We start from the raw sequence: 24,981 nt of genomic DNA on the forward strand, positions 1-24,981 counted from the left end.
AGGCCTATATTACTTTATCATAAACATTTCTGTAAAGATATTTCTACACTAAAATAAGCTCCTCAGTAGTATTGATTAAAGAATACTTTTTTTTTTATGGGTCATGTCCCTCCATAAAACAATTATTCACAGTGGGCACTGGCTGTACTGTAGGATATTGAAAGTAACTTTGGTAGCCTTGGGCCAGCTTTTCACACAAACCTAATTGTGATTCAACAGGCTTTCCTTGTCAAGCCCAAGTGCTTCATGCTGTCTCACAGCGGAATTAAGACAGACAACCTGATCTACACATTCTTTTCTTTTTTTACATTGACAGATCTTTAAGCATATGACCTAACCTGCTTTCATCTTGGATCCAATTACTCTAGCTTGAACTTCAATGATCTTAACTTTGGCAGGGCTTACTCAATAAACATTAAGAGGCATGTGCCTGCTGCTCCCAGTAACAGTAACAGACTTTCAATACTCTTCTTGATCATAACAGAGAGACCCACCATTTCAAGAGACTAAAGACTTGTTGCAATTTGACTTGGATGGCAAATGGGAGTTGTTATGCCAAGGCATATGCCACACATATGGTTTGAATCCTCAACCTTCTGTGACTGAGCCAAATAATGAATACACACTATTTCGGAAATGTCATCAAATCATTTATTGAACAAATAGCCATCGCATTACAAAGAGTCATAGGTGAAAAATAGTCACCTGCTCTCCCAATTGTGTGCATAAATGAAGGTTTTCACAATTTAGTAGCTACCAAAACAAACTGAGTCACTGAGCTAAAAGGACATTCTGGATCTTTCTGGATCAAATAAAAAATCTTTTTTCACAGCTGATAGAATGTTCTGTTCCCTGTATGCAGCTGCTCAGAAGGCAGATATAAAATTCAGGAGCCTCTCTTTGAATTAGTGACGTCTTAATGAATCTGAACAGCTCAGTCAGGCGAAGATAATGGAGCTGACTGTGAATCCTCTTGTTCAGTCAGGAGGATTGAGCTGCTTGCGTGTAGTAAATTGAACAGTTTCTTGTTGAAGAGATGACGTGATCGACAGAGAAGGACAAATGTTACGTGCCTCGGCTGTCACCTTAGCTGCAATCACACTGACTCTCATTGCCATGGCAACCAGCAGTGTTATAGTTCTATCGCCTGTCACATGACATGACATGACATGACATGGCATTACACGACATTATAATCACTTTGCAGATGTTCTTATCCAGTGTAAAGCATGGAAGTGGAAACAGTTTTTTGTTGGGACTGCTAAAATGGTCTAAAGTGAGTCTATGTGAAGTGAAAATGATATTCCCACTTTCCCTTCAAAGGTAATGAGATACATCCTCCATTTGCAAGGGTGCCGTTCCTCATGAATATGCATCAGCGCTAATGTTGTTAACATTGCACCCAGATGGGTGAAGCAAATGGACAAATCCATGAAAGGCCTATGGTGCAGTATTAATATTCATAATAAAAAGATGAATATCTAATTCTCACCAGTCCCAGAGCACAGTAAAGGCCACACACACCCCAGGTGGTTCTCCGCATGGTTGCCTGACAAGCTTTACTTCTGTGGAATCAATAAGAGTCACTCTTTTCCCTCTGTCTCAGATGTGCTTATTGATTATGACAGGCACAGGTTTATATAACAGCCAGGCACCAATGAGAGAGGGGCATCTGCCTGCACACAGCCACACATCTGTTCACAGCCAGTATCTATGACTCAGAGCTGCTAGGGAGTTCCCTCATACCTGGGAGGGGGTGTGGGTATAAGGGGCAGCTGGGCAACTGATGGCATTAAAGTCTGCATGTTAGACTTTGTGATGTTCCTGGCAAGAGCTAACCAGAGGTTGTATTGCTAACAAAATACATGTATTACATAATGCAGGAATGGATAGATGAATAAACTGATAAATTAATGTATGTAATGTTCTGAGTTCCATACTGGATTGTTTTTTTAATCAGGATTTTGTTGTAAATCTTTTCTCCACTTCCTTTCTAGTAAGCTGATCCCCAACAAAGCAGTCATCAGTAAGATGTGATATTATTCATAATATAAAATGAAAACGATTTATTTTGAAATAGCAACAATACGAATTTGCTTTCCCTTAAAATTATTGCAAGCACAATGCATGTGGCATACAAATATGCGTGAATCATACATTTCTGTCAATTTACTAGTATTACTCTAGTTTTAGGACCTATGCGAATCTTAAAGAAAGCCCTTTGGTTCGATAACAAAAACAAGTGGACAGTGCCTGTAGAACAAGTAAAACAGCTAAACAAACTTACCCTGAAGGATGCTGATACTGTGACTCTCCTCCCCACATCAGCAGTTTCACCTCTGCAGGTACTTCACAGCTCCCACTGTAAGCTTTAACTGCGATGCAGAAACAAGGAAATATTCCATTTCTTTAATACACACATTCCCACACCAATATCAGTTCAGACCCGGAGGGGAAGGATGGCGGGAGGAGTCGAGTGGATTTGTGTTAGAACTTGAAGGTTAATAGGGGGCGGGAGCGTTTGCTCTACTGCAGTCTCATATCCACAGTTCCTTCTCTCCCACCCCCGTCAGCTCCAACGCAGGCGTGTGTGAAAGTGTGTGTGTGTGTGTGTGTGTGTGTGTGTGTGTGTGCTTGTGAGCATGTGGGATGCTTGCGGCTGCAGTATACCCCGTCCCATCTGAGAGCGTGCTGAATGGAGAAGAGTACACAACCGTTATGCACGCAGATGTACAGTGCCAGATGAAAAATACTTCTGCACAGGTGCCTTAGTAAAAGTATATTGATAAGGTGTGCCTCAATTGTAATTGAATTTAAAATTTCTGCTTGTTAGTGTTTAGGTATTTATCAGTGCCTTGTGCATTGAATATACACTGTGACAGTATTCATAGATGCACATTCTCATTGACATTAATGTAATGTTCTGTTTAAAATTATATGAGCCATATGTCTCAATCTCTTGACAATCACAGTTCGCAATGTGAGTGACCTTTCCAAGCCAGTGGATTCTCACAGTGCTGACAGATGGGGAAGGGAGAGACAAATTGCTGGCCGTTAAATTGCCAGTGATAGGATAACCCTAGGGGAACCACCAGAAGGAAACAACAGTGATGACTTATTGGGCCAGTTATTAAGACTAACGTGTTCAGATAAACTCAACTCGGAGATGCCACAACAGGAAAAAGTGCCAGCAGCAAAATTGCGCCTCAGAAACTTCTGGTCAGAGGGACTTCCCTTTGATATAATCCAAAGAGTTGTAGCAACAAATCAGTCTTTAGAAATGTATTTCCTATGGATGATAGAGCTACAGAAACCCCTCAACTCAAATGATAAATATGTATGGCCCGGCAAGCAGAAGAAACTGTATGCCATCAGTGTAATTGTCAAAAGCCAAACAAGGAATGTGCTCAATGCATCAAAGTGCTCTTTTGAAAAATTGGGAATATTCACAAATAACTGTCACCAGCTCCACATTTCCTGAAGAAAAGTAACTCCCCAATACAGTGCAGCCTTAGGCTGCAGTTTAAGAATGGAAAACAGGGAACTACCAGCGACATCACCCTTACATGCCAAATTGCCAACAACAACAACAAAAAAAAACCTTCAGGGTGTTCTAATTCAGCCATTCTTTTGTATTGAAAATAAGATAGCATAAGTACACTGTACAATCTGTTTTGGAGTGACCTGAAGAGTACTGCCCTGCTTTATACCGCAAGCCCCTGAAGGGGGGTGGGGCCCATTTCACCACTCTTTAGTGACCCCTGCTAGTCGATCAGGTGCCCATGGATTGCATATCAAAGCCACACATGAAAGGTTTTACTCTGACTCTACTATGTGAGTTTGGCTGTAGTTTGCAGCGTAAAAAGAAGTAGGTGGTGACACCATGTGTTTTGGAGGAGAACCCAAATTGGCAGGAGCAGATATTGCGCATATTTGGCCATTCCGGATTAGAAAGAAAACAATATGTTTAATTCCAGCTGAGGGTGAACAAACACACTTGTCCTTCAGGTTGTATATACAGTCAGATCCATAAATATTGGGACATCGACACAATTCTCATCTTTCTGGCTCTATACACCACCACAATGGATATGAAATGAAACGAACAAGATGTGCTTTAACTGCAGACTTTCAGCTTTAATTTGAGGGTATTCACATCAAAATCAGGTGATCGGTGTAGGAATTACAACAGTTTGTATATGTGCCTCCCACTTTTTAAGGGACTAAAAGTAATGGGACAAACTAACAATCATAAAACTTTCACTTTTTAATACTTGGTTGCAAATCCTTTGCAGTCAATTACAGCCTGAAGTCTGGAACGCATAGACATCACCAGACGTTGGGTTTCATCCCTGGTGATGCTCTGCCAGGCCTCTACTGCAACTGTCTTCAGTTCCTGCTTGTTCTTGGGGCATTTTCCCTTCAGTCTTGTCTTCAGCAAGTGAAATGCATGTTCAATCGGATTCAGGTCAGGTGATTGACTTGGCCATTGCATAACATTCCACTTCTTTGCCTTAAAAAACTCTTTGGTTGCTTTCGCAGTATGCTTCGGGTCGTTGTCAATCTGCACTGTGAAGCGCCGTCCAATGAGTTCTGAAGCATTTGGCTGAATATGAGCAGATAATATTGCCCGAAACACTTCAGAATTAATCCTGCTGCTTTTGTCAGCAGTCACATCATCAATAAATACAAGGGAACCAGTTCCATTGGAAGCCATACATGCCCACGCCATGACACTACCACCACCATGCTTCACTGATGAGGTGGTATGTTTTGGATCATGAGCAGTTCCTTTCCTTCTCCACACTCTTCTCTTCCCATCATTCTGGTACAAGTTGATCTTTGTCTCATCTGTCCATAGGATGTTGTTCCAGAACTGTAAAGGCTTTTTTAGATGTTGTTTGGCAAACTCTAATCTGGTCTTCCTGTTTTTGAGGCTCACCAATGGTTTACATCTTGTGGTGAACCCTCTGTATTCACTCTGGTGAAGTCTTCTCTTGATTGTTGACTTTGACACACATACACCTACCTCCTGGAGAGTGTTCTTGATCTGGCCAACTGTTGTGAAGGGGTTTTTCTTCACCAGGGAAAGAAAGTCTGCAGTTAAAGCATATCTTGTTCGTTTCATTTCAATATCCCAATATTTATGGACCTGACTATACATCAGGCCCCCTGGCAGCTCCACCAGATACTGCTCAGAAATCCCAAGGATGAACGATGATGCAGCCCCCACATACTGCGGTCCGACTGCTCCAAACACACTTACCCAATTGCTGCTGATGATTGTGTTGAAGCTCTCCCTGTCAGTATATACACTGAAATGGTCTGTGTATGTGTGCATATGAAGCCCTCCTGATCAGTATATACACTGAAGCGGTGTGTATATGAAGCCCTTCCTGTCAGTATATACACTGAAATGGTCTGTGTATGTGTGTATATGAAGCCCTCCTGATCAGTATATACACTGAAGCGGTGTGTATATGAAACCCTTCCTGTCAGTATATACACAGACACGGTCTGTGTATGTGTGTATATGAAGTCCTCCCTGTTAGTATATACACTGACGCGGTCTGTGTATGTGTGCGTATGAAGTCCTCCCTGTCAGTACATACACTGAAGCGGTCTGTGTATGTCCGTGTCAGTGTATGTTTCGGAAGTGAGAGCTCTGCTGCAGTCTCTTTGACGCATGACTTGGCAGCCTTAGCATTAGGGTGCTCGTGGGGTGAGTCATTTAGGAGACGATATTTCCAGAATCGAGTCTCTCATGGGGTGGAGTGACGGTGGTATTGTGAAAGTGGGCTGCAAACGAATCTCAGTGAAACCTGCATTTCTCGGTGCCCAGTTAAAGCAGCATCACAGAGAAGCAGAGCCAACTCCTTATCGCATTTACATTTGCAGGCAAATGTAGTTTATTATCAGGCTCTCACAGGAGGCTGGGTAGGTGAATAAGTCATTTGCTGAGTAAAGCACAGCAGTACTGCAGCTAAGCATGCTAATTGATCTTAATTTTCCGCAGATGCCCTCTCACCACGTTCTCACAGTGCTGGAGTGTCTCCAGACATTTCTGCAAAAGCGGAGAGAAGCGCTCACAGGTCCATGTTCCCCTCTCCCTCGCTCTGCTCACTGCTGTTCGTCCTTGTCAGTATCACGTCGGTGAATTCCCCACAGGAGAGAGGCTCGCTGCCGCAAAGTCAGCATGAACACTTGCCTTTGAAAACTGCACCAGGGAAGAGTGCTCAATTTCTCCCAGAATCAACATTAATAACAACAAACTGACATCCACTAGCCTGCAGTAAACATTTACAAAATGCCTAAAATACATTTCATATTTTGAAATATACCCCAGCTCCAATAAAATGAAATGTGAAACTACACATGAAATACAGTACAGTGTTGTACACCCATCAGTGGGCAATTTTTTGGGAACATTTTCCCCCTACCACAGAACTGTCACTGTCTGTGCCACTCAGTGAGGGATCACTCCCGCTGAAGGCACTGAGAGCTATATACCTATGCACAAGGGACACATTCGGGTATAGTGGTCACACTTTTCAAGGTCTTCCAGTGAATGTTTCTCATGGTCTCATTCGTGTAGCACATCTCTCTACAAGTCATTAGTACTGTATGTTTCTTGAATAGACGAAATCTGAGCCAGTGTGGGTAGAACAGGGTTTACCCATGTAGTCTCCAAAGAGAAAGGGGATCTGGCACAATGTCCGCAAGGCACCAATCCACATCTGCTGTGTACACATGGAGTGTTCACAATCTCCGAGCTACTCACGCGAAAAAGTGAGCAATGTGCCGTATTATATAACTGAGAACTAGCTTTGAAAAACCATTTACTTTTCTCCATTCTCAAGCCCTCAGGATAAAAGAGTAGCTTAAGGATTTGTAAGCCTTAATAATTGGTTTAATTAGAAAAAATCATTTTACTGAAAGAAGAAAAGGTCGGGGGGAGGTCAGTTATTACAGATCACAAACATCAGATTTACACAAGACTTTTTGTTCTCCACTCTTGTATCCTCAGAAATATGTGGGGCTTCTGTGGATAAAATAACAGGCTCACACATGCTGAATGATGGAGACTTTGGCAAAAGCTTTCTGGAGAAATCTATGGGGAAAGCAGAACATGTCTTGGCAAATTCAACACATTACATAAAACGCAAAAGTGCATATCTAGCTAATGACCGGCAATCACATGCTGGCATCAAGCACACTGCACTGATTTCAACCAATATCACAATAATACCTTGGAGTTTCAGAATAAACTTACGAGACTTTCAGAAGACAGACTTTTGTGGCAGAATTCCAGCTGTGGAATGGAAGCTAGAAAAAGAAGTACTCTGACAGCTGCCTGAGGTGCAAATAACTCAACACAGTTTTAAAATGCAGAGATCACAAGTACAACATTACAGAAAATGGCATTCTGAGCCCAAATGAACACATACTGTCTTAAATCATTTGATGTTTTAGGCAAATTCTGCAGCCTGCAAAGCATTTACTACACTGTATATGTACATACTGGAACCTAGTGTATAAGCTCCACTCTAACTGTATTAGCGGGCCGGTACTGTTGAACTGCATATTTAATATATATTGTGAATCGGTTCTTAACCAGCTAGTCAGATTTACACGTGCAGCATGACACGTCAAAACAATTCATGGTTAGTGTTCGTATTGAGGGTTGAGAATTTAAACAAAAATAGCAGCAACAACATTAAAAAATAATCCCCAAGAAAACACTGTGCTGACAGCAATGACAGTGGTGTAATGAATGTACTTCAATGTGAATCCTCGTTATCATAAGAATGACAGCTGTGTAATTGCGCATGTAGCAGATACTCATTAACAAATAAACACCGGAGCACAGGGATGAATAACTGGAACAAGGTAGGCATGTTACAGCTGGAACAGGAGTTTATTACCTTGCAAGCATTCAGCAGTAATTCTCCAAGTTTAGAGTCTGTACATCAAGTCACAAGGGAAAGAACACAGGAGGAAGCCACTGTCTTTACACCTTTCAATCAACAAAAAATACTTTGTTTCTTCTGGCTTGTCAACCTATCAAGCGCTTTTAAAATGTTTTCTCAAGGGGGTGTGGAAGGGGGAATTGTTCTGGCCAATTACAGCAGTCACATTACAGCAGTTAGGAATTAAATGCCTCTGATTAATCACGGCCTATGAGATTCTCATGGGTGTCCGTAACACTGCTGTTAGGGTACTTCTGAACTGTATTGAGGATTATATGTTTTTCAGCTTCCCACACTGAATATCTTTTCATTTTGGATAGTTTTGGGATAGTTTTCACTGTGATATTAAGCCCATTAGAAAATTATTAAAAAGAGAGCAAATACTGTAACTGAGATGGATCTCACACTAAATCCTAACTTCTATCTGTTTTAAGCTACCAATGAATAGGAGTTTCATCACTTTCATATGATGGCTACAAAATCAGATGTACATGGACAATACTGTCCAACTGGAAACTGCCAAGACGGTCAGAGAAGATTATACTCTTTCTCTTTTTCCCCACTCTCTCTGTACCTCCATCTCTTTCTCACACACACACACGCACACACATATGTGGACACACACACACACTCATATTTAAACAACTATACAAAAACTTGTATTAAAATAAGATCAAAAATATTCATCACACAGTTGAAAATGAGCCACTGTTACAGTAAGATGCAGCTCCCACCCTACAGTGCACCATAGAAATGGCCTATACTAGTATGTGGGAGATACTTCTCCGTCTGATAAGGGTTGAGCTCTGACAAAATAAGCCATGCTTCAGGGAACACATGAGGGACGGTGCATCAGATCGATTTCCCCAGCCGTTAGATTTCTCCTGCAATTAATCATTGTACCAGTTCAGTAAGAATTTCAAAATTACTTTTATTCTCATTTATGGCTCAAATATGAAAGGCTCTTCAATACAACACTTGGATCCCCCATGTTCCAAACTTAGCATTGCCCAGAGGCCTGGGTGAATCCGCAGGGGCAAATATGACAACATCATATAGCCCTCCGGATACTGTCTAATACCTGCGAGATGGTTTAAGGCCAAGAGGTACATTTATGCTACATAAAAAATCTGCTTCTTCAAGGTTGGTCACATCATCTAGGCATTCACAATTATGATTTTCAATTCAAAGGTGATAAGACAAACACCTTGCCATAGATATTATTGAACTTCCCTGCATATCTGCAGTTCTTTCCACAAGAAACAGGAGAAACAGTTAAGGTTCGAACTAACATTGTACCATTGTAATAACACTGTACCATTGCAGCACATGACTAAATTTGTACTTCATTACACTTTGTCCAAGAATCAATTGTGTATTATTATTATGTTTTCATCCATTTTAATTATTATTACAGACATATTTTTTAATTTAAATCGTTGACATGCGTACCATTTCCCATACAATCCCAACATCACTGGAGAGAGAAAAAAAAATCATTTTTCTTCATCAAAGCTCAGACTGCAGTTCAACAGAACCAGACTTAATTTATTAAGATAAACTAGGCTACATTCGAACCACCCCTTCCCAAAAAAAAGAAAACACCTTTAAAAAGAGAATCAAAAATGCACTTTTACTACAAGAAAAAAATAAAATGACAAACAAACAAAATTACAACTGAGGCAGGAGAACTCCTTCAGTGTTTGAATTGTACAGAGAGTCTTCCCGGGACGGTTTCAGGGGGAAATCGTCAGTTTGTTCGTTTTTCATTGTCCTTGTTCAGAACCTCTGAAGTGACGTCCCCAACCCTGCCACAGGAACGAGAGGCCCAGAGAATAGGCACACAGGCCCCCCGTGGGCCCCCAGGAGAGAGAGGGCAAACGGACGTGAGGGGGGGGCCCTATAGCTAGCGGTTGTTCTTGGCTGCCTCTTTAGCCGCCAGGATGAGGGGAGTGAGGCTTGAGAGGGGCTTGGCCACTTTCAGGAACTGGTGCTGCAGAAGAACAACATGGCATCATTCACATTTACATCTACAGCTCTGAACTTTTACATTGCAACAGAAAAAATCATCACGCATGACAGGTCCGTGGCTTACATGGCTACAATAGGTAACCTGCAAGAATGGACTTTTGAATGAGTCTCTCGGGAAAAGAACGTCCAAGTAATTGTAATGTAATGTAATGTGAGAAATCCCCCCAGACAGCTGGAAGACCACGTGTAACAGCACAGGATCGGAGACAAAGGCTTTGTCCCACAGATCCCATGAGGCCAATGGCAGTCAAGCATGGTAACATTAGACTGAGTATTCCTACTGGAGTGTGCATGCCACATGGTAGCCAGGGTCATGGTTTCACCAATAAAAACAGAAACAGCCACAGACAGCCCCAAAAACTGTAAGAGCAGCCATTAAACATGGTCTGGGTGTGCTGACGTTACAGTAGCTTTCATTATGTGACAAGAGCCAGCTGCCCAGCCTGGACTAGTTCAAACAAGCTGTTTTCAGCTTAACATGAAAGAAATGCAAATGTGCACATAGCATGCACACACTGCGCTGCTGGGTGGATCAGGCTCTTTCCCTAGGCTGGAATGGCCAGCAGTCCTGCAAGATGAGGCAGAATCAATGCAGGATGAGACAGAACGTCCAACCTCGCCCAGGACCCTTCAGCTGGTGATCACACACCAGCGACCCGTGATGGTCAACAGGGTGCCCCCGAAAGGCCCTCTGTTGAGCCGCATACATGGTCCCAGTAGGAGAACGACTGGTGAACTGACTGGTGAATTATGGTGGTAGACTCAGACTGGCGAGTTATGGTGGTAGACTAAGACTGGTAGACTGACAGGTGAGTTATGGTGGTAGATTAAGACTGGGAGACTGACTGGTAAGTTATGGTGGTAGACTAAGACTGGTAGCCCGACTGGTGAGTTATGGTGGTAGACTAAGACTAGTAGCCCTACAGGTGAGTTATGGTGGTAGACTAAGACTGGTAGACCGGCTGGTGAGTTATGGTGGTAGACTAAGACCGGTAGCCCGACTGGTGAGCTTCGAAGAGCACAGGCTCATTCACTCTCCTGAATAAACAGTGGAGGCTGCAATGGACACTGTGGTGAGAGCAAGACAGGCCAAAAATTCCAGAAACAGCTGATGTGTGACGACACGTGTGAGGAAAGAGCACGTTCACGGTGGGCGAGTCAGACAGGGGGCAGCCGGGCTGCGGTTTCTGAAGACGTGAGCAGGCGGAATGGCACTCGTCCAGCTCTGTCCTCGTTCAACCCGCCCAACAGCACAAAGGGACACAGAGTGGAGCCCAGGGCACCGGGCCCTCCCACGCAGCTCCATCACTGGTGCTCCTCTCACAAAGCCAATCCTTTCTCTCTCCCTGCGCTGTCAGCTCAGGCCTTCAATACGCGCCTGAGAAGATTAATCACTTCTCTGCGTTATTTCACACCTCCTCCTCCTCCTCCTCCTCCTCTGCGGTCCTGTAGAGTCATACTGTTTCAGGTGGAGCATCCAGCTCCCCTGGTTCCCCATTACAGTTTAATGCTTCATTACTCCTCTCAACATGAGCAGCCATTGCATATTTAGGCCTGGAATGAGCCATAGAGCAGGACCCTGAGACTTGTTCAAATCCTGCTAGAGACACCTCAGTATGACCAGCACACCTTTTTAAAACAGCACTGTGAGGAGGCGTGGATAAAGTCCCTTTACTTTTCATTCTTAACCCTTCCAACCCACATGTCCATAATGGTATTGCAAATAACAGCAGTGTTGTGTCTCTACTGATAATGCCAGAAGTCAACAATAAACAGAACAAATAAAACTCCTCCTCACACAATATAGTTCCCTCATTTTATGCAAAAAATGCATTTGATGCGAGTCAATAATTATTTGGTTGAAAGAATTAGAAAAAAATCCATGTCCATACCAGTGTTGACCAGCAGGGGGAAGGAAGAAGAGAGGGAGCAGGTGGAAGAGACTCATTACATTACTCGGAGATGTCGGTTACAGCTGTACTCACCTGCAGCAGCTCCTTGGCTGAGCCTCTCTTCTCCACGTCCATCTCCAGGCAGCGGTTCAGGAAATCCCGGAATATCGCAGACAGCTTCTCGGGGTTCTGCAGCTCTGGAGTGCCATTGGTTGCGATGAGGTACAGTGCCTACGACAGGAAGATCAGGCCAATTACAGTAAAAGCACAAAACTATCTCAAGGAACTGCTGGCTCGCGAAGAGGGTCATGTGTGTGTGGCAGAAATATTGACGATGGATTTGTTATCACTTTGATTTCGCTGAGCGTTTCTTGCCGTCTACTGTAAACCTCCATTACACTGCTGGTGAAGATGGGATCACAGCACGGAAAGTGTAAGTGTAATTAAATAAAGAGTGAAAGCTGTGAGAGCAGGTGGGGGATCTCCCAGGAACACGGCCTCACCCTCAGCGGGTTCTCGTTGAGGTAGGGCGGCTCCCCTTCGATCATCTCGATGGCCATGATGCCCAGGGACCAGATGTCCACTTTGGGGCCGTAGGCTTTACGGGTCACCACCTCCGGGGCCATCCAGTACGGCGTCCCCACCATGGTGCTGCGCTTGCTCTGCTCTGGGGTGATCTGGGCGCAGAACCCGAAATCAGCTGCAGGAGAGGAGAGGAGTGTGAGAGGGGCATCAGGGCATCGGAGCGGCTCTGGCTGGGCATCAATAATTCATCACATCACACTGCAATCAGTCAGCAGAAGCTCTGATCCAAAGTGATGTACAGTCATTAAAATTAAAAAACTAATTCCCTTCATTAAAATGTGTCCTTCCGACATTCTCTGGAAACTATTTCAAGTTATTTTCCAGGGAAATGGGAGTGAATTAGACAGCAGAGGGAGCCTAGAGAACACACACATGCTTCAATGCTGCCCCCTGCTGCCTGCAATACAGAACTACCATCAGTAAACACAACATGATCTCAATCCGTTTGGTTTGGTTTGTTTGCTGTTGACCCATTGACATAGCATTTTAAAAGACAGATGCTAGACAAATTCTGGAAAAGTTGAACCATGTGAAAATATTCCAAAGCAAGACTTTCATACAAGGGAAAAAGGTCAGATTTTATTCATTCCTAATAGGAGAAAAGCCTAGAGATGAACTATAAAAAAACCCAGTGAAAGGTCAATAGATACACCAAAAATATATACCTGCATTGATTAATTGATGTTATTTTATGTATTAAATACAAGACGAGCATCCAGAAATACATAAGGTTTAATCATCATACTTAATGATCAGACCTCTGATCTCTGAGCATTAAAAAATGTGTACTCACTGAGCTTGACGGACCCATCCATGCCCAACAGGATGTTGTCACTCTTAATATCTCGATGTATCACTTGGTTTGAATGCAGGAACTCCAGTGCTTGTAGACACTGAGACAGAGAGAGGGAATATAAACTTTTAAATCTGTACTCATTAAAAAATAATAATACACTCCAACATATTGACTCACTCACACCAAAAACCCAAACCCATGTGAAGCCCCACTGTGGGCTCTAATGTGGAGCTCCGCTCTGGGCCCTCATGTGGAGCTCCGCAGTGGGCCCTCATGTGGACCTCTGCTGCAGGCCCTTACATGGAGCTCCGCAGTGGGCCCTCATGTGGAGCTCTACCACTGGGTCTCATGAGGGGCTTATGCGCAGCTCCATTGACCATGGACAAAGAGATGGGGCAGTGAACAACTGTGAGTCCTGGTATAGAGTCCCACCGTGTGCCTTCGTTGTTCCCTCGTGTGGAGCTGCACCATGGGACTAACTGCTGTCTAATTAAGAAGAGGACTCACTTCACGGCACACTGCAGCAATCTGTGCTTCATCCATGCAGGTCTCCGTCACCACATCTGTCAAAGAGCCACCAGCCAGGTACTCCATCACCACCCACAGCTCATCCCCAACCAGGTAACTATGGAAACAAGACAAGCCTGTAAACTCTGCCACATTTATTTTAATTATTTCCTGTCAACATCAGGTACCTACAGATTTGACAGGGAATTTCTCTCAGAGAAAACATTACGGACATGACACACTATAAAACAGCATTTCCACGTATTAAATACATGGTGGCAAACATCATCATGACATGTAACTTAAAGCACACTGCCATAGTTGTCTATTGTATATGTTATAATTGCACTTGTGTTTAACTATTTTAGTATTTGGGGTATTCTAGCTGTCAACCGTGGTAAGCTAGTTGATTCATTCTTCAAGGGTTCAAGTTTTATCGATGTGATCACTCTAGAACTTGGAACTGTACTTTCCTCTAGGGTCTTTAAAACACTTGTCCCAGGTTCTTTATTGAACATTTATTTGGTTTAGATTTATTGAACATCACTCTGGATAAGAGCATCTCCTAAATGACTGTATTGTATTGTAATGTTAATGCTTTATAAAATGGTGCTGAAGGGGATGGATGGGAAAAAGTATGCTGCAAGAACAAAAAATATCATAAATGATATCACAGGATTATTACAGTAGATCATGTGAAAAAGCATCAACAGACTTTGGTTGTGGGGCAGGGCAGCTTGGTGGCAACATCACAGTGAAACTGTGATAAAAAGTCACAGTATACATCACCGTGCAGTTAAAGGCCCTTATGATGCAGACTGTCAACAGTACTTTCTCAATAAACTCAGAAAGAACAACTCACAGCTATGTTAGAGGGACATATTCAGAGTAACTGCCATCCAGTGTGAGCTTCCATTAGAATTAGAATCCACAGTTTTAGCTAAACATTACTGCTGGTCCCCCAAATTCACCTTTACTTAACACTACCAAGGAATACTGTTCATAATAGCTGTGCCTTCATACAGGCTACTCTTATATTTCACATGCTGTGGAAGTGGTTTCCCATTATATCAATTCTGAGGCATGCTAAGTATAGACCCAAAATAAGACATTATAGGTCTTTTTTTATGATGTGGATGAAAATATATGGGCAGAAATAAATGACTGAAGAGACATTAATCAACAGGCCTGCAGTTAGCTTTAGTTAAAAATTTCACAGCCTCATAGCCATGATTAAACGAGTGTATATTTTTGTCCTTTTTCTCCCAATTAGGGAATTTGTATTCATCAAAGCTCCCTGCTGCAAACTTCACCAGTGCTTCAGGAAATCATGTGCTCTCCTTTGCAGCAAGTGAGGTCAGCTGCTGCTTCTTATCATACCGAGTGAGACTCGAGACATGAGTCAGAGGACTCCCGCGGCTCTATAGACCGGACTGTGTGTGCCTGGCCTGCCAGCAGGGGTCGCTGGTCTGATTAGATGTGGTCATCCTGACTGACCCATACCTTTCCTGGCATAAACTAGTGCCAGTGGCCCATAGCCCTGTGAAACTGCCAGCCAATCAGACGGGTATTATCCAGATCAGATACCAATCTGTAGGGTCTGTACATGGGCTATAACAGTGGGTGGATAGAGCCCCCTCCCCCCCTTCAAGAGGATGAGCCATCCAACAGCCCCCAAATCTCATAGTTTTTATTTGACAAAATAATTTAAAGAGAACACTTTCTTTTAATTTTGTCACACTGATAAAATATATATTTAAATATAATGCATTTGTTGCTCTGAAAAATTAGGTCAATTAGTTTTGTTTCTTGCAATGACAACAATAGAAAAATGATCACAAATTATCACAGTTTAAGAAGAAAAGGGTTCAAGCAACTGAGGAAAAACTACTGTGCACAGAAAAATAAGAACTCTGTACTACTACCATCATACTGACAAGAGGACTGAAATTCCCAAAAACTCATATAAGCAATTAATAAGACTTAATAATTACTATCTGCCCAAGCAAAGTAATAACAGACACAAAGGACATCTCTAAACTGCAGCAAAGACCTAACAGCACCTGTGAAAAAGGCACTCGAATCCATTCATGGGTGTAGTACACACGTAGACTCATAGACTAGTCAACTTGTGCAATATTTATTTCAATATTTGATTTGTGGTTCATGGGGCAACCAAACCAAACACTTGCAACAGAACGCCCTGTAGTTTCTGTGTGCAGGCTCTGTGGGTCTCTCCCTCGCCTCACTCACCTGTCTAAATAATTGACGATGTTGGGGTTCTTGTTTTCCCTCATCACCAGGATCTCATTGATGATGAGTTCCTTCTTGGGCTGCTGCTGAAGGTTCATCTGTTTGATGGCGACCTGCCAAAGACACGGACAGTGAACAGGCGTCACCACCCGGAGACAACTAAAACATTTAAAAATAACCTCCCTCTCCAACAGGCAGGGCATGTCCACAAGCCCAGGGTCTCAGGTCAAAGCGACCTTGTATCAGTGCAGGGCGGTGGTGGCCTGTCTAACATCGTGCCGGTGTTCACGAGGATGATGTTCGTATTGAATCAGTGCCCGGTTCTGCTTGCCTACAGAATAGTCGTGACTGCGCACAGCCACAACACACAGCAGCCCAGACCAAGCACACAGCACTCATCAATACTCTCAGCCTGGCTTCTAATGGAATGTTTCCGCAGGCTTTAACTGGGTGGCATGCACAGCACATGAGCATCGTTACAGGGTAAAGGACTGCAGTCAGCACTGCTTTAACGTAATGTGATAGTAAACAGGGAGACTCAGGAAGCCCTTTAACCAACTTAAACCCACTTTAAATAAAGAGGAGATCACAGGAGGGTTATCCTGTGACAAATCATTCCTTATGGTCACACAGAGTTTCCACTGCAGTGCGCTGTGGAATAGACTGCCCCACAAAGCCTGACGTATTTGTCCCCCGGTAGGCTAGAAGCCAACTAATGACAGTGGCTGGTGTAGAATACATCTGGCTTATTTATTTTGGTTTGCAGACACGCTGGGGTAAAAACATGTGAATGCCGCATGAATCCCTTCCTGACTGTGCAGTCTAACGAGGCTCATCAACGCTGTGGAGGTCCCTGGGGATGTTTATGTTACATTTGGGGCATTTAGCATTCTATTATCTTAGCATTAGCATTAGCGCTGCCGGTCTATTTATGGGAGCTGTAGGAGGTTGTGGAGAGATAAAGGAAAGAGCAGAAAAAACGACTCTGCAAATGGTTAAATAAATCCATCAAGCATGGACAATTTATAGCGCAATATAAACCAGCATGGATGAGCAATGGATAAGCGCCCATTTAAACCCCTGCTGTGCGGTTCTGCAACAGCATGAATTTAAGAGGAGAGAACAGAACTGTCACAGCGTCCGACCACGCTCTCCAAACAAGGCCCCAGAGACGGAAGCATGAACCAGACACTGCACACGTCCTATTAATTCAGCCTCTCCATGCCTGACTGTAGAGACCGAAACATACATATGGCAAAGGCAGTCCTGGCCTTTACATCAGATAGCAGAGGATCTCTCGCTCCACAGTTCTGTGGAAAGTCCAGGGATTTTATAACGTGCTTTCCACTCGTAATGAGCACTGCTTTGCCTGAAAAGTCTTTCAAAAGATATGAGTTGACTATGACGTACTGATCAAATGCATGACACCCCGCCCTCCTAATTTGAGAAAGAGACTGAGAAAGACAGCCAAGCTGTCAAGTGATCATGTGTGATGTCTGAAATAGGTACTGTCAAAAATTTCCCAAATTGCTTTGAAATTAAGGTGTGATGCACAGTCCTGTCTCAGTGATGTGCAGCTGGGCTTTACAGAAGACCGTCCAACAACGCTTCTCTGTCCATTACTGAAAGGCTTACCTCCTGTCCGGTAGCAATGTCTATCGCCGTGTACACTGTTCCAGATGCCCTGATGAAAGAAGAGAAGAGGGAGAGGGAGAGGGAGAGGGAGAGAGAGAGAGAGAGAGAGAGAGGGAGGTGGAGAGGGGAGAGGGGGAGAGAGAGAGAGGGAGAGGTTGTTTATTTTGGGTGCCGTGCAGTCTACTTTACATTAACAATAACTAAAAAAGTGCACAATCATCTCAGGCATTTAATTTCAGGCTTGATTAAATTACACTCCCCTGAAAATATGGGAACTTTTATTTTAAACGCTGTAACGGGACTGGATGAGCCCTACCCCTGGCCGATCTTTTCGAATCGCGTGTACTTCTTCTTGGGGTCGCCCACGCTGACGATGCTCCCTGTAAGAGACAGCGAGATGCAGGGATTAGCAAAGAGAGGGGCTCAAGGGTTCACACACACACTGGAGCGCAGAGAAGGGTTCACAGACACACTGGAGCGCAGAGAAGGGTTCACACACACAAGCTCAGAGAAGGATTCACACACACTGGGCACAGGGGCTCAGAGGGGGAGGGGGCACTCTTCCCTCCAGCGAAAGACAGGAATGAGAGAGCGAGAGAGAGAGAGAGAGAGAGGGATGGAAGGAGATCTGAATAAGCTGCTGCCAAGGCCTGCCAATACTAAACACACCATCCGGTTGGCTGTGTAATGAGAATATTCTTAATTTAATGAACCCATTGAAATTGGTTTTAGGCAGTAAGGATTTTAATCAGTAATCAGACAGTGATGTGTAATGTTTAAAGAGATAATTATATTATCAAATCCTACAGTAGCTGTAACTGTGGTGTTTGAGAGCAGAGAAGCCCATGGTTCATTACTAAACTCCAAGGGAACCTACAGGCATAATGTAGACAGATACTAGCGGGAACAGAAGGTGTAGAGAAGGAGCAGAGAAATGGGCAGATGCGAGGAAAAAACACTCCAGAGGACCATGGTCAGGCCATGGGCACGTAAGGTACATGCTGTTCAAGAGCAGAATATAAACCTTTCACAGTCAAGGGAAAGACCTACACACACACACACACACACACACAGCTGACAGAACATTAATAAAGTTTCGGTAAAACTTCTCCACAGTTCCAAGATACGACTGAGTAACTGTGGAAACTTCATGAAACTTTACAGAGAACAGAACCGGGAGTCAGAGATCACGCCGCAAGTGACTGAGACAAGAGGTAAAACCACAGGAGGGTGGGACAGCTGTATCATTCAGCATCACTTTCTTACCAGTAGAGGGCGACCTTAGCACATCTGTAGCGTAGAGCATTTAACAAAAAAAGATTTAAAGTACTGCATGTGCACTTGTGTGAAACAATTAAATATTAATGTTGCAAACAATTAAATGGTGTTGTGCTCCCACAAATATATTAGCAAGTTAATCCCATATTTAGACTGAAGTAAATGTAGCAGCAATGGAAAATGAACTCAATAGTTCAGATACACAATGAGATATAACCTATTACAGCTTCTTATGCAGTCCGTTAATTAAAACCTGAGACAGACACTAAAACAAATGTCACTAACAGATCTTCATGGGGACTTGAGCACATAACCTTCTGTCGCCAGCGAGACGGACACTCACGTAGCTTCTCCAGAATCTCCTCGTCGGACATCTTGGTCTTCTTCCTGGTCTTGTCCGCGGCGCGGGGTAGGGTGGCTGATGGGGTGGGGCTGCTGTTCTCTGCCGGGGGAGAGATGGGCGAGGTGGCAGCATCTTTGGTGGGGGGCGGTGCTGGGAGGGGCTCGATCACAGACCGGGTGTATATCTGTTGGAGGTCAGGCATGCGTTGTGTGAGGTTGTCATGGCAATCATAGTTGTTAAAAATGGATAGCAGTGGAAAGAACGCTGTGGCTAAGCAGAGGCTCAGTGCATGCTGGGAAACGCTGGGGCCAGCTCCTGTGGACGCCAGTCCCACTGGCTCACCCCACCGCGGTTTTGTTTTGTTCTGTTGCCGTTTCTGGCCGGGCTGAGCCCCCCATTGCTCACTTGTTTAATTACACCGGCGAGCATGCCAGGATGAGAGAGGTCTCTTCAGAGAAGAAGGGAGCTGGCTGGAGTCACCGGACTGGGGAACTCTCTGTAAAAACCCAGAATACCTCCTGGGGCGGGGATCAGCTTCGGCCCCTTTCACAGAGGGAACTAAACATGACCAGCCGTGGCAAGAGTCTCCGGGCGGAAAAGAAAGAGGGAACCATCTTTCCACTTACTTCCCTCTATTTCTCAGGGTCTGCTGCTCTGGAACAAGGTGCTGTTATGTGCGGTTTCGTGAGCAGCTGATCAACACGTACCTTTACTGCGGTTAGTCTCAACCCTGCTGATGCAGAAAGGCCAGATTTGTGCGTCTAAATTAAGACCGCAGCACTTCAAACGGTTTTTAGCACCAGGAGGAGATGTGTGAAGCACCGATAAGATCATTCTTTTTCTATTTATGCGAGGGAAGAGAGAATGTTGAGTTAAATAGGTTTGAAAATTTGAGGGAAAGAAAACGGTGCTTGTCCGCAGTACCACCCCAGGGATGTTGTTTTCTCATTAAAAAAACATAAAACTCCCTGGTCTTCCTGGGCTGGCCTGTAAAGAATCTTTTCATTGCATAATTTGAGTATAGCCAAGCTGATCCAAATCAAGCCTCCAATGTGACATTTTACAAGCAGCTTTTATGGCAGCAGGGCAATGAGATTTGAAAGTCACTTTGGAAAAACAACTTTAGCGAGAGAGTAGAAGTGAGAGACTAGAAGATGTGTGAGAAAAAAAATACACACACACAAACATATGGACTCAGGAATCAATTGCAGGTAGATAAAATACCTATACCTGACACCTATATTGCGATTCACACAACACTTCATGGTAAGCCCACAGCTATTAGCCAGCAAAATCTAACAAAGAAATACATAAATAAACAAACAGAAAGTAAGAAAGGAGCTGCAGTGTGGAAGGCACACCAGTCACCTGAGGTCATGCCCTGTGAAGTGTGGTAAAACATGGTGAAGCCACACAGGCCCAGAGGTGCAGGCAGAACACAGAGGAGCACAGACAGGAGCACCTCACTACACCATCAGGAGGGTGGAGGAGGGTTTGAGCCGATAATCAGCCTCTCCGTTCACAGACTCTCCGTGGACCCACTAACGAGCATCTAACCCCCCCCTCCCCCCATCTGTCACCTAACCGCCACTCCAATCCCTGCCACTCCCAAACGCTCTCAGATCTCACGGAAACCTGCCCCACACCTGTCAGCCTCTGCAGCGTGAGGTGGAATGCTTTAATCATCCACCGGCGCTCCCTCATTACACCGGGGCCTATGGGCAGGAGGAGCGGGAAGTACATCATGAGTCATGTGACCAACATCACTGGGCTGTGATCACACCTTCCCCTCGCTTCAATCCTGAGTCAAAGTCAGCATACATTCCAGCGCAGATACAGGGCTGGGCCCAAAGAACAAAGGTGGAGGGAGGGGGAGAGGAGGAGAGGAGGAGAGGGGGAGAGTGAGAGCGCGAGAGAGAGAGAGAGAGAGAGAATGGGAAGGAAGGGATGAGAGGCACAAGCAGAATTAAGGAATATGACAGAAATATATATAAACATGACAAGACATGGAGTAGATAAAGAGAAAAAACAAAGAAGCAGAGACTGAGCGAAGAAAGAGAGACAGCAGCTGAGATGGGTGAGAAATCCTCAACAGACAGAATGAGAATGAGGGAGACAAAAACAATCAAAGTAAGAAAAGATAGAGGACAATGTGTGAGAGAGAGAGAGCGAGAGAGTGGGAGAGAATGAGAGAGAGCGAGAGAGAGAGAGTGAGAGAGGGAGAGTGAGTGAGTGAGAGAGCAAGCGAGAGAGCGAGAGAGAGTGGGAGAGAGAGAGAGAGTAGGGGGGAGAGAGAGAGAGACAGGGAAACGGACAGAAAGAGACAGACGTGCTGTGTGATGGCGGTTTCCGGGGCACTCACTGATTTGGTGTGCTCTGGTCTGGGGGCGATCACAGGGGGCGGGGTGGCCTCGTCTTCATCGTCGTCCTCGGACACGGTTGCCACGGCGGGGGTCTCGGACACGGCCTTCGAGTTCTGCGCCGCACGGGGAGAGGGAGTGGGGTTAGCGCGCCCTGCCGTCAGGACGTGGATCCAAACCCAACCTAAGCCGATCATTTCCGCAGCCCGCAGCAGAGAGCGTCCGGCAGTGCAGCGGGAGGAGTGGCGGACAGACCAGCCTGCGTTTCTGCCATCTCCTCACTCAGACCCGGCGGCGTTAAAGACTGTAAAAAGATGCTGATTCACAGTGCAGAGAGGGAGGAAGGGTACAGCTCAAGGACTGGCACCTAGGAATGCCAAGCAGCTGGCAGCCTCACCCTGGCAGAAATATACCACCGTGTCCAAACTTAAAAACACACATCAGCTCCCACTGCCTCTCCCCTGTGCTATGTCCCACTCTCTAACCCCACTCCTCTGACCTCCTCTGCTCTTCTTCCCTTTTCTCCTCCCGTCTCCTCCCTCCTATGTAACCCTCCTCTTCTCTCCTCTGTCCACCTTTCTCTTCTCTTCCCTCTCCTCTTTTCTGACGAGCCAGCCAGCACCCAACAGCCCCACCATCTCACAGAGGACAGACACATTCATTAGGATAGTGCTGAGTTATAGCTTAACACTTACTGAGATATTTGAAGAGCTGTAGCTGTCTGAGGTTTTATCTGTGGATAAAATAAATCACTGTTATAATCACACCAGAAAAAAACGGAATGTGGACCATTTTTGCCAAACCATTTTTGCCAAAAAGGACACCTTCAGAAGTTGAAATGAAAGAGTGAAGAAAACCTATTATTAGTCTCATCACTGAAGCCACTGCAGTTCTCACATATGAAGCCTCTCCCAGCCATCTTCTGAGGCTTACATATTTAACACATCTCACACTGGGATTTCACACCTAAAACATGGGGCCGGTTTCACAAGCACAGATTAAGCCTAGGCCTAGACTAAATTAAATTTTGAATGGAAGCTTTCCACAAAACTCAATTTAGTCCAGGACTGAGCCATTTCAGTGTCCATGAAACGGGCCCATGATGTAATAAGCCTTGACGAAGGTTACAAGATCAGCTGAAAACATGAGATTAAGCCATTTGGTGAAGCTCCCTTATCCTCAGTGCTACCCTGTTCATCTCATTCTGGTGAACTAACTGCTGGACTCGTGGCTGCGCTCTCACCTGTGAAGCTCATGTACTTCTGGCTGTTGGAGGTCTCTTTGGAGTCGTAGAACTTGAGTACGTCCAGCACGGCTTGCGGGTTCTTCTTCTGCTCCAGCTTGGTGATGTTGGAGGTCTGGAGGAGCCGGGCCCACTGCTCCGGCATGCCCTACATCCGCAAACACACAGAGCATGCTCAGGCCAGGAGGCTCAGACCGGGAGGAACACTGAACACTGATGTCAGGCCTCTCTGCATAGACAGAGAAATGGGTCACAGATCTCACACATACAACACTACAATACTCTCTCTCAGACAGACACACACACACACTGACCTTTACTGACATCATTACCAGCATGCAGCGGCCCAGCCAAAGCCAATCAGAGTTCAGTCCTGAGTCATTCCCCTGCCCGTTTATAAGATTGCCTTAACTATGCACAGCGACTATCAGTGTGCACACAAATGCAGACACACATGTACAGGCCAAGACAATGTCAGAGTTCAGGAAACTACTGTAGTCCAGGCAAGGGCATCATTTATGGTTCCACCCCTCCACCCCTCCACCCCCCCCCCCCAAAATGATAAAACAGACCCAATAAGATTGAATGTTTAAACATTCATTTCATGTTTTTTTTCCATTCTAACTAAACTTACAAACTTGGACTGAGGGCATGAGGACAGAACAGAAAACTGAGATAGGTCAGCTTTAGGGACCAATTCACTTAAGTTATTTAATTTAGATTGCTCAATTAACCAGGCAGCGTGCTCATAATAAACACATGACTGGCTCCATGCACCAAATAGAGTTCATTATGAGGAAAAACCTATTTTTGTTATATTAGCTGTGTATCAGTGTAACACCGACCTCTAAACAGAGATTCTTGCAGCGTATCTGAACAGATTAACTGACCGGACCGCCCTAGTCCTGTGCCCTCTCACCGCACAGCGAAACTCGGCCCACTCACAGTGAATTCCCCGGTGACGGCGTCGAAGCCCACGTGGATGGTGTGCTCAAAGTCCGACGGCAACGAGATCTCCGGCCGCTCCTTCTTCTTATTAGCTGTGGGAGAAGACACAGGGATAAACGGGGATGAAGGGAGAGAGAGAGAACGTGTTCCATGAGGTAGACAGCTTGGTGAGACAGCAGGGGGTCATAGGAATTTGCACACTTTAATATTTAAAGCTAATGTTACACATGATATTTACACTCAACACATTAATTTCAAGCAATGTGATCATGATCATGATACATTTCGTACTAATGGATAATGTTAAGCAAAATTCTGCTGTAATAGGGAGTTTCATCCTAACAGCTAATGTTATGCTGCATTATTTACATGCAGAAATACTGAACAAAATCCCAATGAGGCCCAATGCTCTCTAAAACAAGACAAAAACACAAGCACAGCAATCTCATATCAGCTTTTGAGCATATTTGCTCAGAAAGGATAGAAACCCTCCATACAGTCTGAACAAATAGTTTCAGAGGCGTACAGTACCTCTCAGAGAGAAAGTGTTAATGAAGCACTGGCACTATGAATGGGAGGCCAGAGGTCACAGGACCCACACCTTGTGAGACTGTAGAAGCCCTGCTGGAGTATCCAGCAGAGGTGACATGGGAACCAAGGATTAATGATACCAAGTGTACCAATGCAGCGTGGGCTGATAGCTTTACTGCTCTTTCACAAAGACTTCCCACATTAATCACGAGAGCAAAAGCGAGTGAGAGTGAGGGAGAGAGGGAGAGTGAGTGAGAGCACAAGAGAGAAAAAGAGAGATTGTGTGTGTGCCTTCCAACTGATGGTGAAGAATTAAATTTGGTAAGAAAAAAGACAATTATTTTCCCACAGAGGCCACTGCAGCACTCTCCCTGCTTTATCCTTTCTTTGAAAATATTTGTAAAGAGAACAAGCTTTGTATTGTTACTGTCTGGCAGTTCTCAGCATAAGAACTCCAGATGGAGAGAGAAAGCGAGAGTGAGTGAGAGAGAGAAAGAGAGCATGTTGTTATTCATGGAAGCCATTGTGTGTGACATCAGAGGCAGTAACAGAGGCCACTGGCAGCAGGAATCCCTTCTGCTGGGAAGGCAGGTTACAGTGGAGCCAGTG

General features: G+C 44.6%; 1 protein-coding gene across 14 annotated transcripts in view; it reads right to left on the bottom strand.

Annotated features, from left to right (window-relative positions):
- Window positions 1–8,881: 8,881 nt before the first annotated feature.
- pak1 (p21 protein (Cdc42/Rac)-activated kinase 1) overlaps window positions 8,882–24,981 on the bottom strand; it is a 45,097-nt gene continuing 28,997 nt past the window's right edge. For all 14 annotated transcript variants that reach the window (XM_061217075.1, XM_061217079.1, XM_061217069.1 and 11 more), the window contains 13 exons: window positions 23,839–23,933; window positions 22,894–23,041; window positions 22,346–22,383; window positions 21,653–21,766; window positions 19,291–19,474; window positions 17,986–18,049; window positions 17,670–17,718; window positions 16,035–16,147; window positions 13,782–13,899; window positions 13,272–13,371; window positions 12,397–12,593; window positions 11,987–12,124; window positions 8,882–9,963 (listed from right to left, as the gene is read on the bottom strand). In XM_061217075.1, coding sequence (XP_061073059.1) covers window positions 9,877–9,963; window positions 11,987–12,124; window positions 12,397–12,593; window positions 13,272–13,371; window positions 13,782–13,899; window positions 16,035–16,147; window positions 17,670–17,718; window positions 17,986–18,049; window positions 19,291–19,474; window positions 21,653–21,766; window positions 22,346–22,383; window positions 22,894–23,041; window positions 23,839–23,933 — 1,445 coding nt within the window. In that variant the 3' untranslated portion in view covers window positions 8,882–9,876. The remainder of the gene's footprint in view (window positions 9,964–11,986; window positions 12,125–12,396; window positions 12,594–13,271; window positions 13,372–13,781; window positions 13,900–16,034; window positions 16,148–17,669; window positions 17,719–17,985; window positions 18,050–19,290; window positions 19,475–21,652; window positions 21,767–22,345; window positions 22,384–22,893; window positions 23,042–23,838; window positions 23,934–24,981) is intronic.

The sequence above is a fragment of the Conger conger genome, chromosome 13 (genome assembly GCF_963514075.1).
Source record: "Conger conger chromosome 13, fConCon1.1, whole genome shotgun sequence".
Classification (NCBI taxonomy): domain Eukaryota; kingdom Metazoa; phylum Chordata; class Actinopteri; order Anguilliformes; family Congridae; genus Conger; species Conger conger.